A 16,589-nucleotide genomic window follows, 5' to 3' on the forward strand; every position below is an offset into this window, starting at 1 on the left:
TCAGGAAGCCGGGGAAAGACCACAGCCTCCCACAAAATTACCGACCCATCAGCCTTTTGAGCTCGCTCAGTAACATTGTTGAGAAGGTGATTCTCAAACGCATCACTAGGCACTGCATAACAAATGACATCCTGAGACCGAAGCAATTCGGCTTCAGAAATCACCACTCCACAACACAACAACTCCTACGGGTCGTTGAACACATAACACATGGCTTCAACATAAAGCTACAGGGGCAGTGTTCCTGGACATCGAAAAGGCTTTCGACCGTCTATGGCACAACGGCCTCATCCGCAAACTCAGGTGACGCGGGATTCCCCGACGGGCTGCTGCTTCTAATACACTCATACCTCACAGACAGGAGTTTCAACACTGACGTGCAGGGAAAACAGTCAACACGACACGGTACACACGCGGGAGTACCCCAGGGAAACATCCTAGGGCCCCTACTGTTTAACCTCTACATAAACGATCTCCCAACCACACACAACACAATGATGGCAATCTACGCGGATGACACGGCCATCCTTGCGCAAGATTGGAAACCATCAAACATTACGTCACGCCTACAGACTGCACTCAGAGTGGCCGAGCCCTGGTTGGAGAAATGGCGTGTTAGAGTAAACGTCGACAAGTGCGAAGCCGTTCTGTTCACGAGAAGACCGAAGCAACTGCGCAAACACCGCTACTGCAGACCAATAACTCTACATGCACGTCCAATACGTTTCCGCGAGAAAGTCAAATACCTCGGTGTCTGGCTGGACCGGAAATTACTCTGGGGGGACCACATACAACACATGACCAACCGAGCTAGCGCGAGGCTCAAACAGCTCTATCCTATGCTCAACAGGCGTAGCACATTGAACAGAAGGGTGTCGAGGTCCATGTACATGACACTTATCCGACCCCTGATGACGTACGCAGCTCCCGTCTGGGGATACGCTGCGCCTACACGCCTGCGCCGTCTGCTACTCATACAAAACAAGGTACTCAAAATCATAAGCAATGCTCCACGATACACACGCATCGCGGACCTACACCGGGAATACCGACTTGAGACTCTCACGGAGGTAATCCACAAACTCACCACAAGACTATACAGAAACTCCAGACATTCGCAGAAACTCCAGACATTCGCAGAACCCGTTTATTCTGAATCTGGGGAACTACGACCACAACCATAGATGGAAACATAAAAGACCAAAAGACATGCTTGCAAGGACATAACATCTATGGCCAAGCTTACGCAAACATAACGGCACAGGCGAGCCCCTGTTAATCAGACGCATTTACTGGATATCCAGCTGAAATACACTGCCGAATAACTGGCACCACACAGGGAAGCCGTACCGTACACTGCATGCAAACAAGCTCCACACATCCCCCACACAGTGAGATGATCTATGGCCGATCTCCCACTACTGTATAACGATCTTGATTGTTCCAGGAATGTAGCAGCTGCAGCAACTGGGACACATCGCCATCGCTTGTCACGGTAATGATGCATGATACCTATACTAACAAATCCAACCTTGCATGAGCTATCGCAGCTAGTAAGCCACTACTGCTCTTACTACCCATCCCACTGTCGCGGAGGTTTTTTTTCCCACGGCACGAGCAATGGCACTTCTTTCCCTCTGCTCTTCAAATCGCTACCCTCACTCGCTTATCGTCCACTATCTATCACCTGATGGACCGTGTTAATGCGAAGCCTTACCCAGACGCACGGACAACATCACAGCCCAGCATCCTGTGATCCACTTACTAGATAACTAACATGTTTACGGAGGTGACAGTAGAACTTTTGGTTTGGTCACCACGCTGGTGCGGGCGTGGAGGGGCCCCATCTCTATACCGAGTGTTTCTACTGCTGAAATTTAGCCGCCATGCGATACAATTAACTATTGTGGTTGACTACAATTCGAGTGCACCAGTGGAATTTTCTGCCTTGAGGCCGTGTGGTTACCTGCCCTGGGCACTGAATTAAATTCAGGCAAGTGTTCTTTTGGGTGAAGTTAACTATATTACGGAGTTTCAAATTCAAGTGTACGAGCGGAATTTTCTGCTTAGTGGCCGTTAGTGCTCCGGTTACTTGCCCAGGCCACTAACGTAATTTCAGGCACCGTCCTTTCCTCACCTGTTGTTGCTGTCCAACATTTTTATGGCTGCCCGGGCGTGGCAACCATAATTTGGATATGGAGTAGGACGTGACCAGGTTGTGACTAAAATCTGGTGTCAAGAAAACGATTAGTGACAAATAAGCACCAGCTAGTATAAAACAGTTACTTAGCTTTATTGACAGCGAAGAGTGTACTGTAGAACAGTACCAATTAGTGTCCAAAGAATATTCCTGATTCGTGGCTTAAGTCGTTATACAATACTGAATCACAGAGCGAGCTAGCTAACTAGACAACGAACGACGGCACTGACGACAGCAACGAGCTGTCTGCAAGACTCCCGACTCGGGTTTTTTTTTTTCCTTTATTGGGTTTCGATTCCCCCTAAAGGGGGCGGGCTGGCAGCAGCTTATTACGCCGCTCTTCAGCCTACAGAATTTTTTAAAAAGTTGAAGATAATAAAAAATAGTAACAGTTGGCGATAAAATCGGTGACTTAAAGGTAAAAATGGCAGAAAATTCTGGAGCGTAAAACATAAAACACAGGGTCGATGAAGCTAATAAAACACACAGGAAGCAGAAAAACAATAGACAGTCTGGGTTCTGTTCGCAAGAGACATAAAAAGCACACCCAGCGACAGCATGATTTCTGTTCGCAACACTGTGGAAGGACGCACAACAACGAACACTCACTGAAACACGGTGCTAAAGTTGGCACAAATACGACATACCACACCCGAGAGCAGGTGGGGGAAACTGGTCAAATGACGGGAAAAAAGGGGAGGGAAGGAGAGGAAAAGTGAAGGGGGAGGGGGGAAATGAGCCAATGGAAGAGGAGGATCCATAAGAGGGGTGGGGGGTGCTGAGCAGACGGGCCAGAGAGTGGGGAAGGCAGAGGAGGGGAGTACAAAAGGACTCGGGGGAGGGGGAGAGAAAGGAGATGAGAGGCGGGGAGAAAACACAGGATGGAAGGGGGGAGGAAGAGTGAGCCCAGGGAAAGGGGGGAGGAAAGGAGGGGGGGTTGAGGATCAGAGTTGAGAGGAAGGATAAATGGAGGGGGAGAGGGCATCATCCGGGAGGGGGAGCTGATGGAAGCCACCTTGGGAAAGGAGATGTAGGGTGTAGAGATGGAGGGTAGGGGGGACAACGGTGAAGACGTGTCTGACTCGGGGCCAGGGCTCCTGTTATATCGTGTAGCCAGAGGGCGCTGTAGGCCCCAGCTCAGCAATGGCGCGACGTCTTCGGTCGGCGGCAACGCCATGCGACGCCGGCGGTCGCGACGGGAAACTGTGGCAAGCGATGCGACGGCAGGGCGCGCGCGCTATTCGGTTCGGTCCGCGGATACAACACACATGGTGTGTAATTTTGACAGCTAATACGTACTCCATTGTGGATTATCACGTTTGTAACCTTTTCTGTTTGAGTTATCATGTACTGACTGATGGGAAGCAAGTCGTTATGTCCGTCGGTCCGTGGCTGTCCTCTGGTGGGGTTCTGACGGATCGAGTGTAGTTGGGTTCACCACCTGTCTCCCCTAAGTGAACGAGGGCAGACCGACCTCCTCGGCGGCTTCTGAGTGCGACCGGTGTTTAATTATCTGTTTTCAGCTGCTTAAAATTTAAGGCTTATGGTTTTTTTCCTTTTTTCTTAAAAATTTTGCTAAATTAACTCTTAGATTTATCTTTCAAGCTTAAACATTGCAGCCTTCTCCCTTCAGAACATCATGGTGATATATTTTAAAATTTTGAAACTTAATTGTAGCCCTCAGCCATTGGTATTGCACGTTGCATATGTTTTCAAAAAAATTGTTCAAATGGTTCTGAGCACTATGGGACTTAACATCTGTGGTCATCAGTCCCCTAGAACTTAGAACTACTTAAACCTAACTAACCTAAGGACATCACACACATCCATGCCCGAGGCAGGATTCGAACCTGCGACCGTAGCAGTCGTGCGGTTCCGGACTGAGCGCCTGAACCGCTAGACCACCGCGGCCGGCCTTGCATATGTTTGTTGTATCTGTTTTGCCTTGAGGCTTTCCACTTAGCCGTGATATGTTTTTTATTTTATTTGCCTCTTTAATTGCATTTTCATCTTGTTGATGTTTAAGATCTCTTGTTTTTAAACATTGTGTGGCCTTCTGCCTTTAAAATTCTATGGTAATATATTCTAAAATTTTGAAACTTAATTGTGGCCTTCAGCCATTTGTATTGCACCTTGCATATGTTTGTTCTATCTACTTTGCGGTGACGTTTTTTTAATTGTTTTATTGCTATCTTAATTGGATTTTTATCTTATTTATTTGTTAAGATCTCTTGTCTGGAGGCCTTCGGCCTTGAAAGAGTTGCATTCGGTAAAGGTCCGGCTATGTACAGCTTTGGTTTTAAAAGTGTTATTAAATTACAGTAAATTACAATTAGAAGATGAAACTGACCCCAACCTATATGGCCTTTTCCACAGTCCTAATTACCTGTTCTGTCCAGCGGGTTAAGTGGGCGTATCAGTGTACTTTTATGAGTTTTCTCTGCACGCTAAATATCCATAATATGATGTGTTGCGCAGACAATCATCTGGTTTTACAGGAGTACGTCTTATACATGAATGAATGAAGGGCGTTCAGTAAGTAATACAACACATTTTTTCCTGAAAGCAGATTGGTTTTATTCAGGATTCCAGTACACCATATTATTCTCCATTCGATTGGCTACAAAACGATTTTTCAACAGAACCACCTTTTCGCGCGACGAACTTACGTCACATTACTGGGAGAGCCAACATGCATGCATGTACCACTCCACTGTCGAAGCCCACGCTTTGCTGCGTCAGTAACCTCCCCATCATCCATGAACTGCTTCTCGCGCGGTGCATACTTCACTGGGCCAAACCGAGGAGAGTGCGAGATCCGAGATCCGAGCTGCAGGGTGGATAAGGAAGAAGAGTCCAACGAAGTTTTGTGAGGTCCTCTTTGATGGGCAGACTCTTGTGAGGCCTTGCGTCGTCATGGAGAAGTTAGTTTGCATTTTAGTGGTGACGAACACGCTGAAGTTGTTTCTTCAGTTTCCTGAGGGTAGCAGTATACACTTCACAGTAGGTTGTTCAACCGTGAGGGAGGACGTAAGGCAGAATAAGTCGCAATAGGAGGTCGCCATGACTTTACCAGCTGACGGTACAGCTCTGAACTTTTTCTTCGCAGGAGAGATGGTATGACGCAGTCCACGGATTGCTGTTTTCTATCTTGTTCGAAATGATGAGTCCAAGTTTCATTGCCCGTGACGATGTCAGACAAAAGATTGTCGGATCAGCCTCGTAACGCGCAAGCAGTTCCGCACCATGGTCTTCCGTTACGTGGCGAAAAACCCACCGTGGACTCTCCTATTATTACCTTAACTGGTGGACAAGTGCGTTAGAACTATCAACAGATGTCCAGTTGGGCAGCGAGGTGAGGTTTGTGTGTGTGTGTGTGTGTGTGTGTGTGTGTGTGTGATCCGTCGGTCACTCGAAACAGTGTGTCCGCATGTTCCAGTAGTCACAGCCGTGTGCGGTCGGCTGGCATATGGGAGATACATGATTTTTTTTGGTTGGTTTTTGTTTTAGTGCGCAAAAACAACTAGTGTCGTACGAGCCCATGTCAAAACTGTAGAATACGAAGACAAAGAGAGGAGTTAAAAATGATACACGTCAGTCCCAATCGACGGAAGAGAAGACAGCTGAAAATAGTGACATGGAGAAAGGTCGGACAAGGTTGCGCAACCTTGTTGCGATGACAGACGCCTTGCCCAACGACTCACCGTACTTTTGTTCATTGTCAGGTCTCTATAGAAATTCTACAAGCACCTGTGAGTATATGCATTGCTCGTAATTCCTAACGCATTTTAGAGACAAAGTTTGTCAGACTTTTTTCTTATTCTTTCTTACTATTGCAGCTGAAAGGATCGGTGGTTTAGTTCTGGTTCGCCCTGTATATTATAGCAAATCACCTTTAATATCTTGAACCATTTCTAAAATACAGGACACTGAGCATGTTCTATAACGCATCCAGATGACGCCGTCTGGCAAAGGATGACACGGCTGTCGATCAGCATCGCACGGTCGTTTGGACCTTTACTTTTCTGTCTTCAAAGGTAGGAGCTAACTAGCTGAAGCTGATCTTCGTGTTTAAATTAGACTTTTCTTTCAGCTATATTCTTTGTTACTTAAATTTATCCACGTTGTATGTTTGTTATTTGAGGGCTGCGATTATTTTGTGGAATTTTTATGAAGTAATATATAGTGTAACAAACACTAATATTTTATTAGCACGACGTGTTTGACTGCATGACTGGTGTTTTTATCGTTAGTTTTACATTGTATTTAACATGAAGTGACGTTAAATTCCTTTGCTTTGTGTGCCAACAAGGTTGTGTCCAAAACGACGCCTGTGCAGAGAGACAGAGTGTCCATTAAGTGAAATGCATGATTAGTTCATTTCGTTAGTGCATTTTCTCACATCTGTGTCGGTAATATCGTTTTCTGGCATACAGAGCACAGTAACAAGTAAGCCACGACTTAACACTTTCATAATCATTTCTTTACATCAATCCAAAGAGTCTTAGAAGCTAGATAAACTAGTTTCTGTTGCTAAAAGTGTGATATACTGTGCAGAGCAAACATTTATGTCTAGATGTATTTATGTCATGGCAAATATTAGGTTACTGTTTTGTAAACAATTTTTTTCAATGAAATAAGAATTCAACATTGGAGAAGTTTTTAACGAACTTAGTAATATTACTTTCAACTTTATCATTTAGTGACATCTCCATTTACTGCGCTATGAGTGAGATTTCCAATTGTTCATGTCCCTTGGCGTCCCTTGTCCGTTTCATGTCATATGAAAATCATGTCCAAACTCATGGAATTAATGGTCTGTATTTTGTATGTGGGTGACTATTGTGATTTTTGTAGTTGTTAGTGTAGTAGATATTTCTAAGTTCATTGTATCTTTTTTCAATTCTCGCCCAGTTTGGCATACATAGAGGGCTTTGCAGGTACTACATACTATTTTATAAATGCCTTACTATGAGTAGTTATCTGTATGTGTGTTAACATTGTGTCCCAGTGAAGGCTATATTTGTGAAATGGAGAAGGGACACCAAAAGGACTTATAGGAAGAATTGGAAATACTCATTAATGGCATAGTACATGGAGATATGTTATTGAATTATAAACTTGAAAATAAATATTAAGTTCTTTAAAAAATTTCTCAAATGTCGAATGCCTATTTCATCGAAAAAAATTGTTTTTACAAATCACTCACCTAATATTTTCCATGACGTAAATTCATGTAGATGTAAATGTTTTCTCTTCACAGTATATTAAAGTTTTAGCAATAGAAAATAGTTTATCTTAGCTTTTACGACTCTTTGGATTGATGTAAACAAATGATTGTGAAAGTGTTAGTTGTGGTGTACTTTTTACTGTCTGTGTGTGCCAGCCAACGAAATAACCAACAAAGATTTAAGTAAAAGTATTATCAAAATGAATTAATCATGTCTATCACTGAACTAACACAGTATAAAATATTTATCTTCCTGAACAGGCGTCTTCTTCGACACACAACCTCACTTTTAATTACACTGTAAAAGTAACTGTAAATGCACCTGATTATGGCAGCATGTTGCAGAAACGCGTTGTGCGGTTAAAATATTAGTGACACAGGACTATTGCTGTATATATTGTATCATAAAAATTATTTTTTTATATTGTTCAGTTTACAATGCAATCGATTCTCAGACATCTGTTAGAGATGGTCCGTACAATCAGCCTCCGTAAGATATTATCGAACTCTCATCGGTATCCCCTCCAAAAACATGCTCTGCCATGTCTATAAAATGGTTCAAATGGCTCTGAGCACTAGGGGACTTAACATCTGAGGTCATCAGTTCCCTAGACTTAGAACTACCTAAACCTAACTAACCTAAGGACATCACACACACCCAATCCCGACGCAGGATTCGAACCTGCGACCGTAGCAGCAGCGCGGTTCCGGACTGAAGCACCTAGAACCGCTCGGTCAGAACGGCCGGCACATATCTACAAGAACCATTAAAGTTCAACCCACTCAGCGGTCAAGTCGACGGACCCAAAACTGCCGTTTCCGCTGACATGCAACAGCAAACTTCTGTTCTGTTCGTCTGCAAAACGAACTTTTCTAACAGCCTTAAATATAAAAGTATGTAAATATGTGTATATAAAAACTTATGTCTGGAAGAAAGATTTCACCAAACGATGTACTTAAAGTTAGAAAAAAAAACCGAAGTGCATTTCCACTTTCATAGCGATGTAAACTTCCATCAGCTGTGTTGTAAATGTTGTCTGTCAACAGGGTTAGGTCTCATATTTAACATATTTGTCTGGAAAATTTAGCTACAAACCCATACAAGCTTTATTCTGTTGTTCTTGTCTTTCAAGAGCTCTCGAATGCCGTTAAAAGAAAGTGCACCTTCGGAATAGTTTTGTTGGTTATACGCCATTGTCAATCACAAGGTTTTATTAACCTGTTTCGGAGCTGCAGCCCTGTTTTGAGTTGGACTAAAACAGGTTAACAAAATACCGTTGCTGGAGATGGACATATTACCGTCAAATAGTGCTAACCTGTAAGAGGTGCCCAACCAAAATGTTTGTTAATGAAGTATGTCTTTCCCTTCAGAAATCTATGTCTACGTCTTCATCCACTTCCTACCACAGAATTGCATGGAAGAAGGTACGTCCCATTGTACAAGTTACAAGGCTTCTTCCCCTTCCATTCACATTTGGAGCGCGGGAACAGAGATGGATTGAACACCTCCGCGCGTGCAGTAATGAATCTAATACTGCCCTCATGATTTTATGGGAGCAATATATAAGCACATTTAGTATACTCCTATATTCGCCCTTTACAGATGGCTCTTGAAACTTTGTAAGCAGGCTTTTTAGACAGAAACGCAAACTATCTTCAAGAGTGTGCCATTTCAGTTGCTCCAGCACACCGCTATTCTCTCACGGGTCAAACCTGTGACCATTCCTGCTTCCCTTCTCTGTATACATTCAGTATCCACTATTAGTTCAATTTATTCCATATGTGACTCACTTGAGCAATTTTCCACGATGGATTGCACAGCTAATTTGTAGGTTGGGTTGTGTGGGGGAAGACACCAAACAGCGTGGTCGTCGGTCTCATCAGATTAGGGAAGGACGGGAAACGGAGTCGGCCGTGCCCTTTCAAAGGAACCATCCCGGCATTTGCCTGGAGCGATTTAGGGAAATCACGGAAAACCTAAACCAGGATGGGCGGACGCGGTATTGAACAGTCGTCCTCCCGAATGCGAGTCCAGTGTGTAATTTGTAGGCAATCAACTTTGTATACTGATTGTATTTCCTAACTGTTGTATCAGTGTAATGCAGTCCGCCACCTGCTTCATCTACGACTTACCCTATGTGGTCATTTCATTCATGTCGCTACGAGGTCTTACACCGAGGTATTTGTATGAGTTGTGACTCACTGATACTGTCATCTTAGGATACTAGTTTCCTCATTCTGTGAAGTGGACAATTTTACATTTCTGAATACTTAAAGCAAGTTGCCAATCTTTATACCATTTCGAAATCTTATGAAGGTACGACTGAATATCAGATGGTACTTTATTATAGATCGCTACATCATCTATGAAAATTTTGAGATTACTATTAATGTTGTCTGCAAGGTGATTAACCGGTAAGGGTCCCAAGACACTTGCCTAAAGCACACTTAGAATTAGTTACGTCAATGACTCTCCACCCAAAATAAAATTGCTTCGTCCTCCCTACCAAGTAACCCTCAACCCATTCACTAATTTCTCTGATACCCCTTACGACCGTACTTACTTTTGATAGGAAAGATGGGTATGGTACTGAATCAAGTACTTAATTGCCTTGATCCATGGTTCTCAGGCTGTCATGTGAGAAAAATGCGACATGTGTTTCACATGATCGATGTTTTCGGAATCCTTACTGGCTGTAATTGAGTTGTTATCTTCGAGATACCTCATTACGCTTGGACTCAAAAGGTGTACTAAGATTCTAGAACAAATGGAAGTCTAGGATACTGGATGGAGTTCTGATTACCACTTCTACCACCTTTATTGTAGATGGGTGTGGCCTGTGCTTCCTTCCAACTATTTGGCACAGTTTTTTGTTTGAGGTGTCTACGGTTGATTATGTTTAAAAGAGAGGATAACGCAACAGCAAATTCGGTATATAATCTGACAGGATATTTCATCGGGCCCCGTAGCTTTGTTCAGTTGTAGCCTAGAGTGGTTACTTCAGTCTCACGGTAAACAATGGTTGCTAGTGGTAACCACATTGAAAAATAATATTCCGTTTCAGTACAAATATTTTCGGAAATTTTATTTAGGTATTTCTAACAGTTTTCCTTAGTGAAGCGGTGTCCACATTCACTGTCACTCACCTGTTACATAGTACAGTACATGTAACATTACCATAAGAGGTACTGCTTACGAGCTACTGAATTTCTACCTGAGTAACCGAAAGCAGTATGTACTTCTTAGAACTGTAAGAGGTGTTCACAAACGTAAAATTACGAACAAGTTCGGTGTGCCACGGGATTCGGTATTGGGCCTTCTTCCGTTTCTTATTTATATGAATGTCATTCCACGTTACTCTCTAAACTACGAAGTAGCTGTGTCTGCAGAGTGTACATCAACAGAGTAAAAAGGAAATGTTAAATCTGCCAGAGACCCACTGCAATAGCGTGACGAATGAAATTGGTCAATAATGTAAACCACTTAAATGTGAACTAAGTAAGACTTGGCAGTTTAGCAACAACACTCTCGGTGAAGTAACAACACTATACATTGGTAATGGAATGATAAGAAAGATCTGTACTCTATGTTAACAAATTTATCTTCTTCAGAAACGCTTACCTTGCCATTGCCAGTCTACATTTGATATCCTCTCTACTTCGACCACCATCAGTTACTTTGCTCCCCAAACAGCAAAACTACTACTCTTAAGTGTCTCATTTCCTAATCTAATTCCCTCCGCATCACTCGACTTAATTCGACTCCATTCCATTATCCTCGTTTTGTTTTTGTTGATGTTCATATTATATCCTCCTTTCAAGACGCCGTCCATTCCGTTCAACTGCTCTTCCAGGTCCTTTGCTGTCTTTGACAGAATTACAATGTCATCGGCAAAACCTCAAATTTTTTATTTCTTCACCATGAATTTTAATTCATACTCCTAATTTTTCTTTCGTTTCCTTTACTGCTTGCTCAGTATACAGATTGAATAACATCGGGGATAGGCTACAACCCTGTCTCACTCCCCTGTCTCACACAATCCTTTTTACATGGAGAATAACGAGCATTTCACAAAAAAATATGTATATAGCAGCGAACTACTTGCGTGTAATTGTATCTGATTTTAATGACATATTCAGAAGAATATATTTTGTTGTATATCGAGAATTACAGCCTTTACTGTTTTTGTGTGTGCAGTAAATTATCCGATTGGTCGTCGTCGTCATGCAATCGTTGTTATTACTTATGCAGTAACAATAAGGAACTTACTGCAGAATATATTTTGTTGTGTATCGAGAATTACAGTCTTTACTGTTTTTGTGTATGCAGTAAATAATCCGATTCGTCGACGTCGTCACGCTATCGTTGTTATTACTTATGCAGTAACAGTACGGAACTTACTGCCCGTCAGCGACTAGGTCGTAGACGGCGGTGTGCAGGAACAGGATGAGCAACATGGCCACGAAGATGTTGTAGACGGTGTGGAAGTGCTTGATCTTCATCAGGTCCGTCAGCAGCGACTCCCTCGCCAGGAACTGCTTCTCCGGCAGGGCTCCAGAGCTGGGCTGGTGTCTGCGGAAAAATTCAGCACTTCAAAACCCTGTCCAAGGACTCATTGATTCATTCATCCTAATCCACTATCATGCTAACTGCAATGGACCATAGAGGTCAAATTATGTGATATAAAACTTGTAAGTAGATTAAAAATGTATACTGGGCCGGTACTCGAAACCGGGACCTCTGTTTCGCGGGCAGTGCTCTTACTTTCTGAGCTATCCATGGACGACTCATTTCCCCCCTTCTCTAGCCCTCACAGCTTCACTCCCACCAGTTTGAAAGGCAGGAGAGAGAAATACGAGGGGTATGCAGAAAATAATTTCCAGTCTATCGCGAAATGGAAACCACAGTGAAAATCCGATGAAGCTTTGCACAGATGCGTTGGACAGTTTCTCTCGTATGCCCATCGACTGCTCTTTGTAAATGTGAGCGTACAGTGAGCACGTAAAGATGCCTAGAAAACTGTTTCCCGCAACCCCACATAACGTACCTGCCATCCATTTACTTATTCATGGCAATACGTGGCAGTTTACTGCTGGTGCGATGAAGACGCTACTGCAGAGTTTCCGATGGAAAGTGCTTGATTACCCACCATACAGCCTCGACTTGGCTCCCTCTGATTTATACACTCCTGGAAATGGAAAAAAGAACACATTGACACCGGTGTGTCAGACCCACCATACTTGCTCCGGACACTGCGAGAGGGCTGTACAAGCAATGATCACACGCACGGCACAGCGGACACACCAGGAACCGCGGTGTTGGCCGTCGAATGGCGCTAGCTGCGCAGCATTTGTGCACCGCCGCCGTCAGTGTCAGCCAGTTTGCCGTGGCATACGGAGCTCCATCGCAGTCTTTAACACTGGTAGCATGCCGCGACAGCGTGGACGTGAACCGTATGTGCAGTTGACGGACTTTGAGCGAGGGCGTATAGTGGGCATGCGGGAGGCCGGGTGGACGTATCGCCGAATTGCTCAACACGTGGGGCGTGAGGTCTCCACAGTACATCGATGTTGTCGACAGTGGTCGGCGGAAGGTGCACGTGCCCGTCGACCTGGGACCGGACCGCAGCGACGCACGGATGCACGCCAAGACCGTAGGATCCTACGCAGTGCCGTAGGGGACCGCACCGCCACTTCCCAGCAAATTAGGGACACTGTTGCTCCTGGGGTATCGGCGAGGACCATTCGCACTGCCTTGGTGCCAATGATGGTCGTATACGTGTTTGGCGCCGTGCAGGTGAGCGCCACAATCAGGACTGCATACGACCGAGGCACACAGGGCCAACACCCGGCATCATGGTGTGGGGAGCGATCTCCTACACTGGCCGTACACCACTGGTGATCGTCGAGGGGACACTGAATAGTGCACAGTACATCCAAACCGTCATCGAACCCATCGTTCTACCATTCCTAGACCGGCAAGGGAACTTGCTGTTCCAACAGGACAATGCACGTCCGCATGTATCCCGTGCCACCCAACGTGCTCTAGAAGGTGTAAGTCAACTACCCTGGCCAGCAAGATCTCCGGATCTGTCCCCCATTGAGCATGTTTGGGACTGGATGAAGCGTCGTCTCACGCGGTCTGCATGTCCAGCACGAACGCTGGTCCAACTGAGGCGCCAGGTGGAAATGGTATGGCAAGCCGTTCCACAGGACTACATCCAGCATATCTACGATCGTCTCCATGGGAGAATAGCAGCCTGCATTGCTGCGAAAGGTGGATATACACTGTACTAGTGCCGACATTGTGCATGCTCTGTTGCCTGTGTCTATGTGCCTGTGGTTCTGTCAGTGTGATCATGTGATGTATCTGACCCCAGGAATGTGTCAATAAAGTTTCCCCTTCCTGGGACAATGAATTCACGGTGTTCTTATTTCAATTTCCAGGAGTGTATCTCTGCCCGCATGAACCGCTGGCTATGAAGACAACATTTTGACACAAACAATGAGCTGCAGACCAGCGTCGAGAATTAGCAAAGACCACATGTGGTTGCCTTCTATGACGAGGGTATTGGAAAATTAGTACAACGACACGACAAAGGTCTAGGTCGGAGAACGTCCGTGCAGAGAAGCAGCTGGAAGGTGAAGCTAACTCTCGCGGAAGAAACATTTGTGATTTCCGCTGTGGTTTCCATTTCGAGACAAATCGGAACTTACTTTCTGAACAAACCTCGTAGACCTGTGAGTCTCACTTGGATAGCTCAGTCGGTGGAGCACTTGCCTGGTAAAGGCAAAGGTCTGGGATTCGAGTCCCTAAACGGTACACAGTTTTAACCTGCCAGTAAGTTTCAATTCAGTGTGGACTCTGCTACAGCGTGAACATTATGGATACTTTTATATAAAAACCATGATAATCGCTGCAGATTCTTTCTTTCACTGTACTGAATCTTGAACTAAATTTATTTCTGCTGTTATTATCACGACCTGTAGGTTAATCTACAGGGTGACGGTTTGCGTTAGGACGTTCAAACTCCACGGTTGGCTGCGGTACATGATGGGAATTAGCATACGGTGTATGGCCTGGTTTAGCGACGAGGCCCACTTTCATTTGGATGGGTTCGTCAACAAGTAAAATTGGCGCATTTGGGGGACTGGGACTCCATATTTCACGATCGAGAAGTCTCTTCACCCTCAACGGGTGAGTGTGTGGTGTACCAGTGTCCAGTCATGGAATAATCCTTGATGGCAAGGTGACTATTTAACGGTACATGAAAGTTTTGGAAGGTGATTTCATCCCTATTGTTCAAAATGACCCTGATTTCGTCAAGATGTTCATGAAAGACGGAGCTCGACCCCATCGAAGCAGGAGCGTGTTTGATGTCCTGGAGGAGCACTCTGGGGACCGTATTCTGGCTCTGGGGTATCCAGAGGCCACTGGCAGGGGCCTCGATTGGCCGCCATGTTCTCCGGACATGAGCACATGCGACTCCTTTTTGTGAGGCTCTATTAAAGTCAAGGTATACAGCAGTAACTCCAAAACCATTTTGCTGAGCTGAAAAAAGCCATTCAGGAGGTCGTCAACAGCATCGATATTCCGACACTTCAGCGGGCCATGCAGAATTTCACTATTCGTCTGCTTCACATCACCGCCAACGATGGCAGACATATCGAACATGTCATAACCTAAATCCTAATATCTGTAGTGTCGTTTACATGTTGAACAAAGTGTGTGCACCCCGCAGTTTGTAATTAATTTATATTTTTTATATAGTTCAATAATGGTAATGTACTTTTCCTCTGGAATCTCTTTTCACCCTACAACGGTTGATTTTTTTTCCTCTCACAGGTTTTCGTTATGTTCAGTCTCTTATTATTTGACTATTATCTCTATCACCTGGTATTACGTATTAGCGCTATTACAACCACGATTACGAGTGCATATACTGCAACAATAAGAACTACTAGATAACCAATACTATGATATTAGAAGGCCTTACTACGAGGTGCATTCAAGTTCTAAGGCCTCCGATTTTTTTTCTCCGGACTGGAAAGAGATAGAAACATGCGCATTGTTTTAAAATGAGGCCGCATTCATTGTCAGATGGAATTTTACCGCCAGCAGCGAGAATGAGAACTGTTTTAAATACTTGAAATTGCGACGTTTTCCTTACTTGAACAGCGTGCAATCATTCGTTTTCTGAATTTGCGTGGTGTGAAACCAATTGAAATTCATCGACAGTTGAAGGAGACATGTGGTGATGGAGTTATGGATGTGTCGAAAGTGCGTTCGTGGGTGCGACAGTTTAATGAAGGCAGAACATCGTGTGACAACAAACCGAAACAATCTCGGGCTGCCCGTGTGGCATGTTGCCAAGCAATGTTGACGCACAACGAAAGCATGAATGGGACTTTCTTTTCATCGGTTGTGACAATGGATGAGACGTGGATGCCATTTTTCAATCCAGAAACAAAGCGCCAGTCAGCTCAATGGAAGCACACAGATTCACCGCCACCAAAAAAATTTCGGGTAACCGCCAGTGCTGAAAAAATGATGGTGTCCATGTTCTGGGACAGCGAGGGCGTAATCCTTACCCATTGCGGTCCAAAGGGCACTACGGTAACAGGTGCATCCTACGAAAATGTTTTGAAGAACAAATTCCTTCCTGCAATGCAACAAAACCGTCCGGGAAGGGCTGCGCGTGTCCTGTTTCACCAAGACAACGCACCCGCACATCGAGCTACCGTTACGCAACAGTTTCTTCGTGATAACTTTGAAGTGATTCCTCATGCTCCCTACTCACCTGACCTGGCTCCTAGTGACTTTTGGCTTTTTCCAACAATGAAAGACACTCTCCGTGGCCGCACATTCACCAGCCGTGCTGCTATTGCTTCAGCGATTTTCCAGTGGTCAAAACACACTCCTAAAGAAGCCTTCGCCGCTGCCATGGAATCATGGCGTCAGCGTTGTGAAAAATGTGTACGTCTACAGGGCGATTACGTCGAGAAGTAACGCCAGTTTCATCGATTTCGGGTGAGTAGTTAATTAGAAAAAAAAATCGGAGGCCTTAGAACTTGAATGCACCTCGTACACCACCATGAACCACGGACTTTGCCGTTGGTGGGGATGCTTGCGTTCCGCGACGATACAGATAGCCGTTC

At 44.6% G+C, this 16,589-nt stretch overlaps 1 protein-coding gene across 1 annotated transcript in view; it reads right to left on the bottom strand.

Moving 5' to 3' along the window:
- Positions 1-16,589, bottom strand: part of LOC126163021 (sterol O-acyltransferase 2-like) — a 239,914-nt gene that overhangs the window by 126,783 nt on the left and 96,542 nt on the right. Inside the window, exon 4 of the mRNA XM_049919891.1 lies at positions 11,833-12,003. Within this exon, the coding sequence (XP_049775848.1) occupies positions 11,833-12,003 (171 nt within the window). The remainder of the gene's footprint in view (positions 1-11,832; positions 12,004-16,589) is intronic.

The sequence above is a fragment of the Schistocerca cancellata genome, chromosome 2, assembly GCF_023864275.1.
Source record: "Schistocerca cancellata isolate TAMUIC-IGC-003103 chromosome 2, iqSchCanc2.1, whole genome shotgun sequence".
Lineage (NCBI taxonomy): Eukaryota > Metazoa > Arthropoda > Insecta > Orthoptera > Acrididae > Schistocerca > Schistocerca cancellata.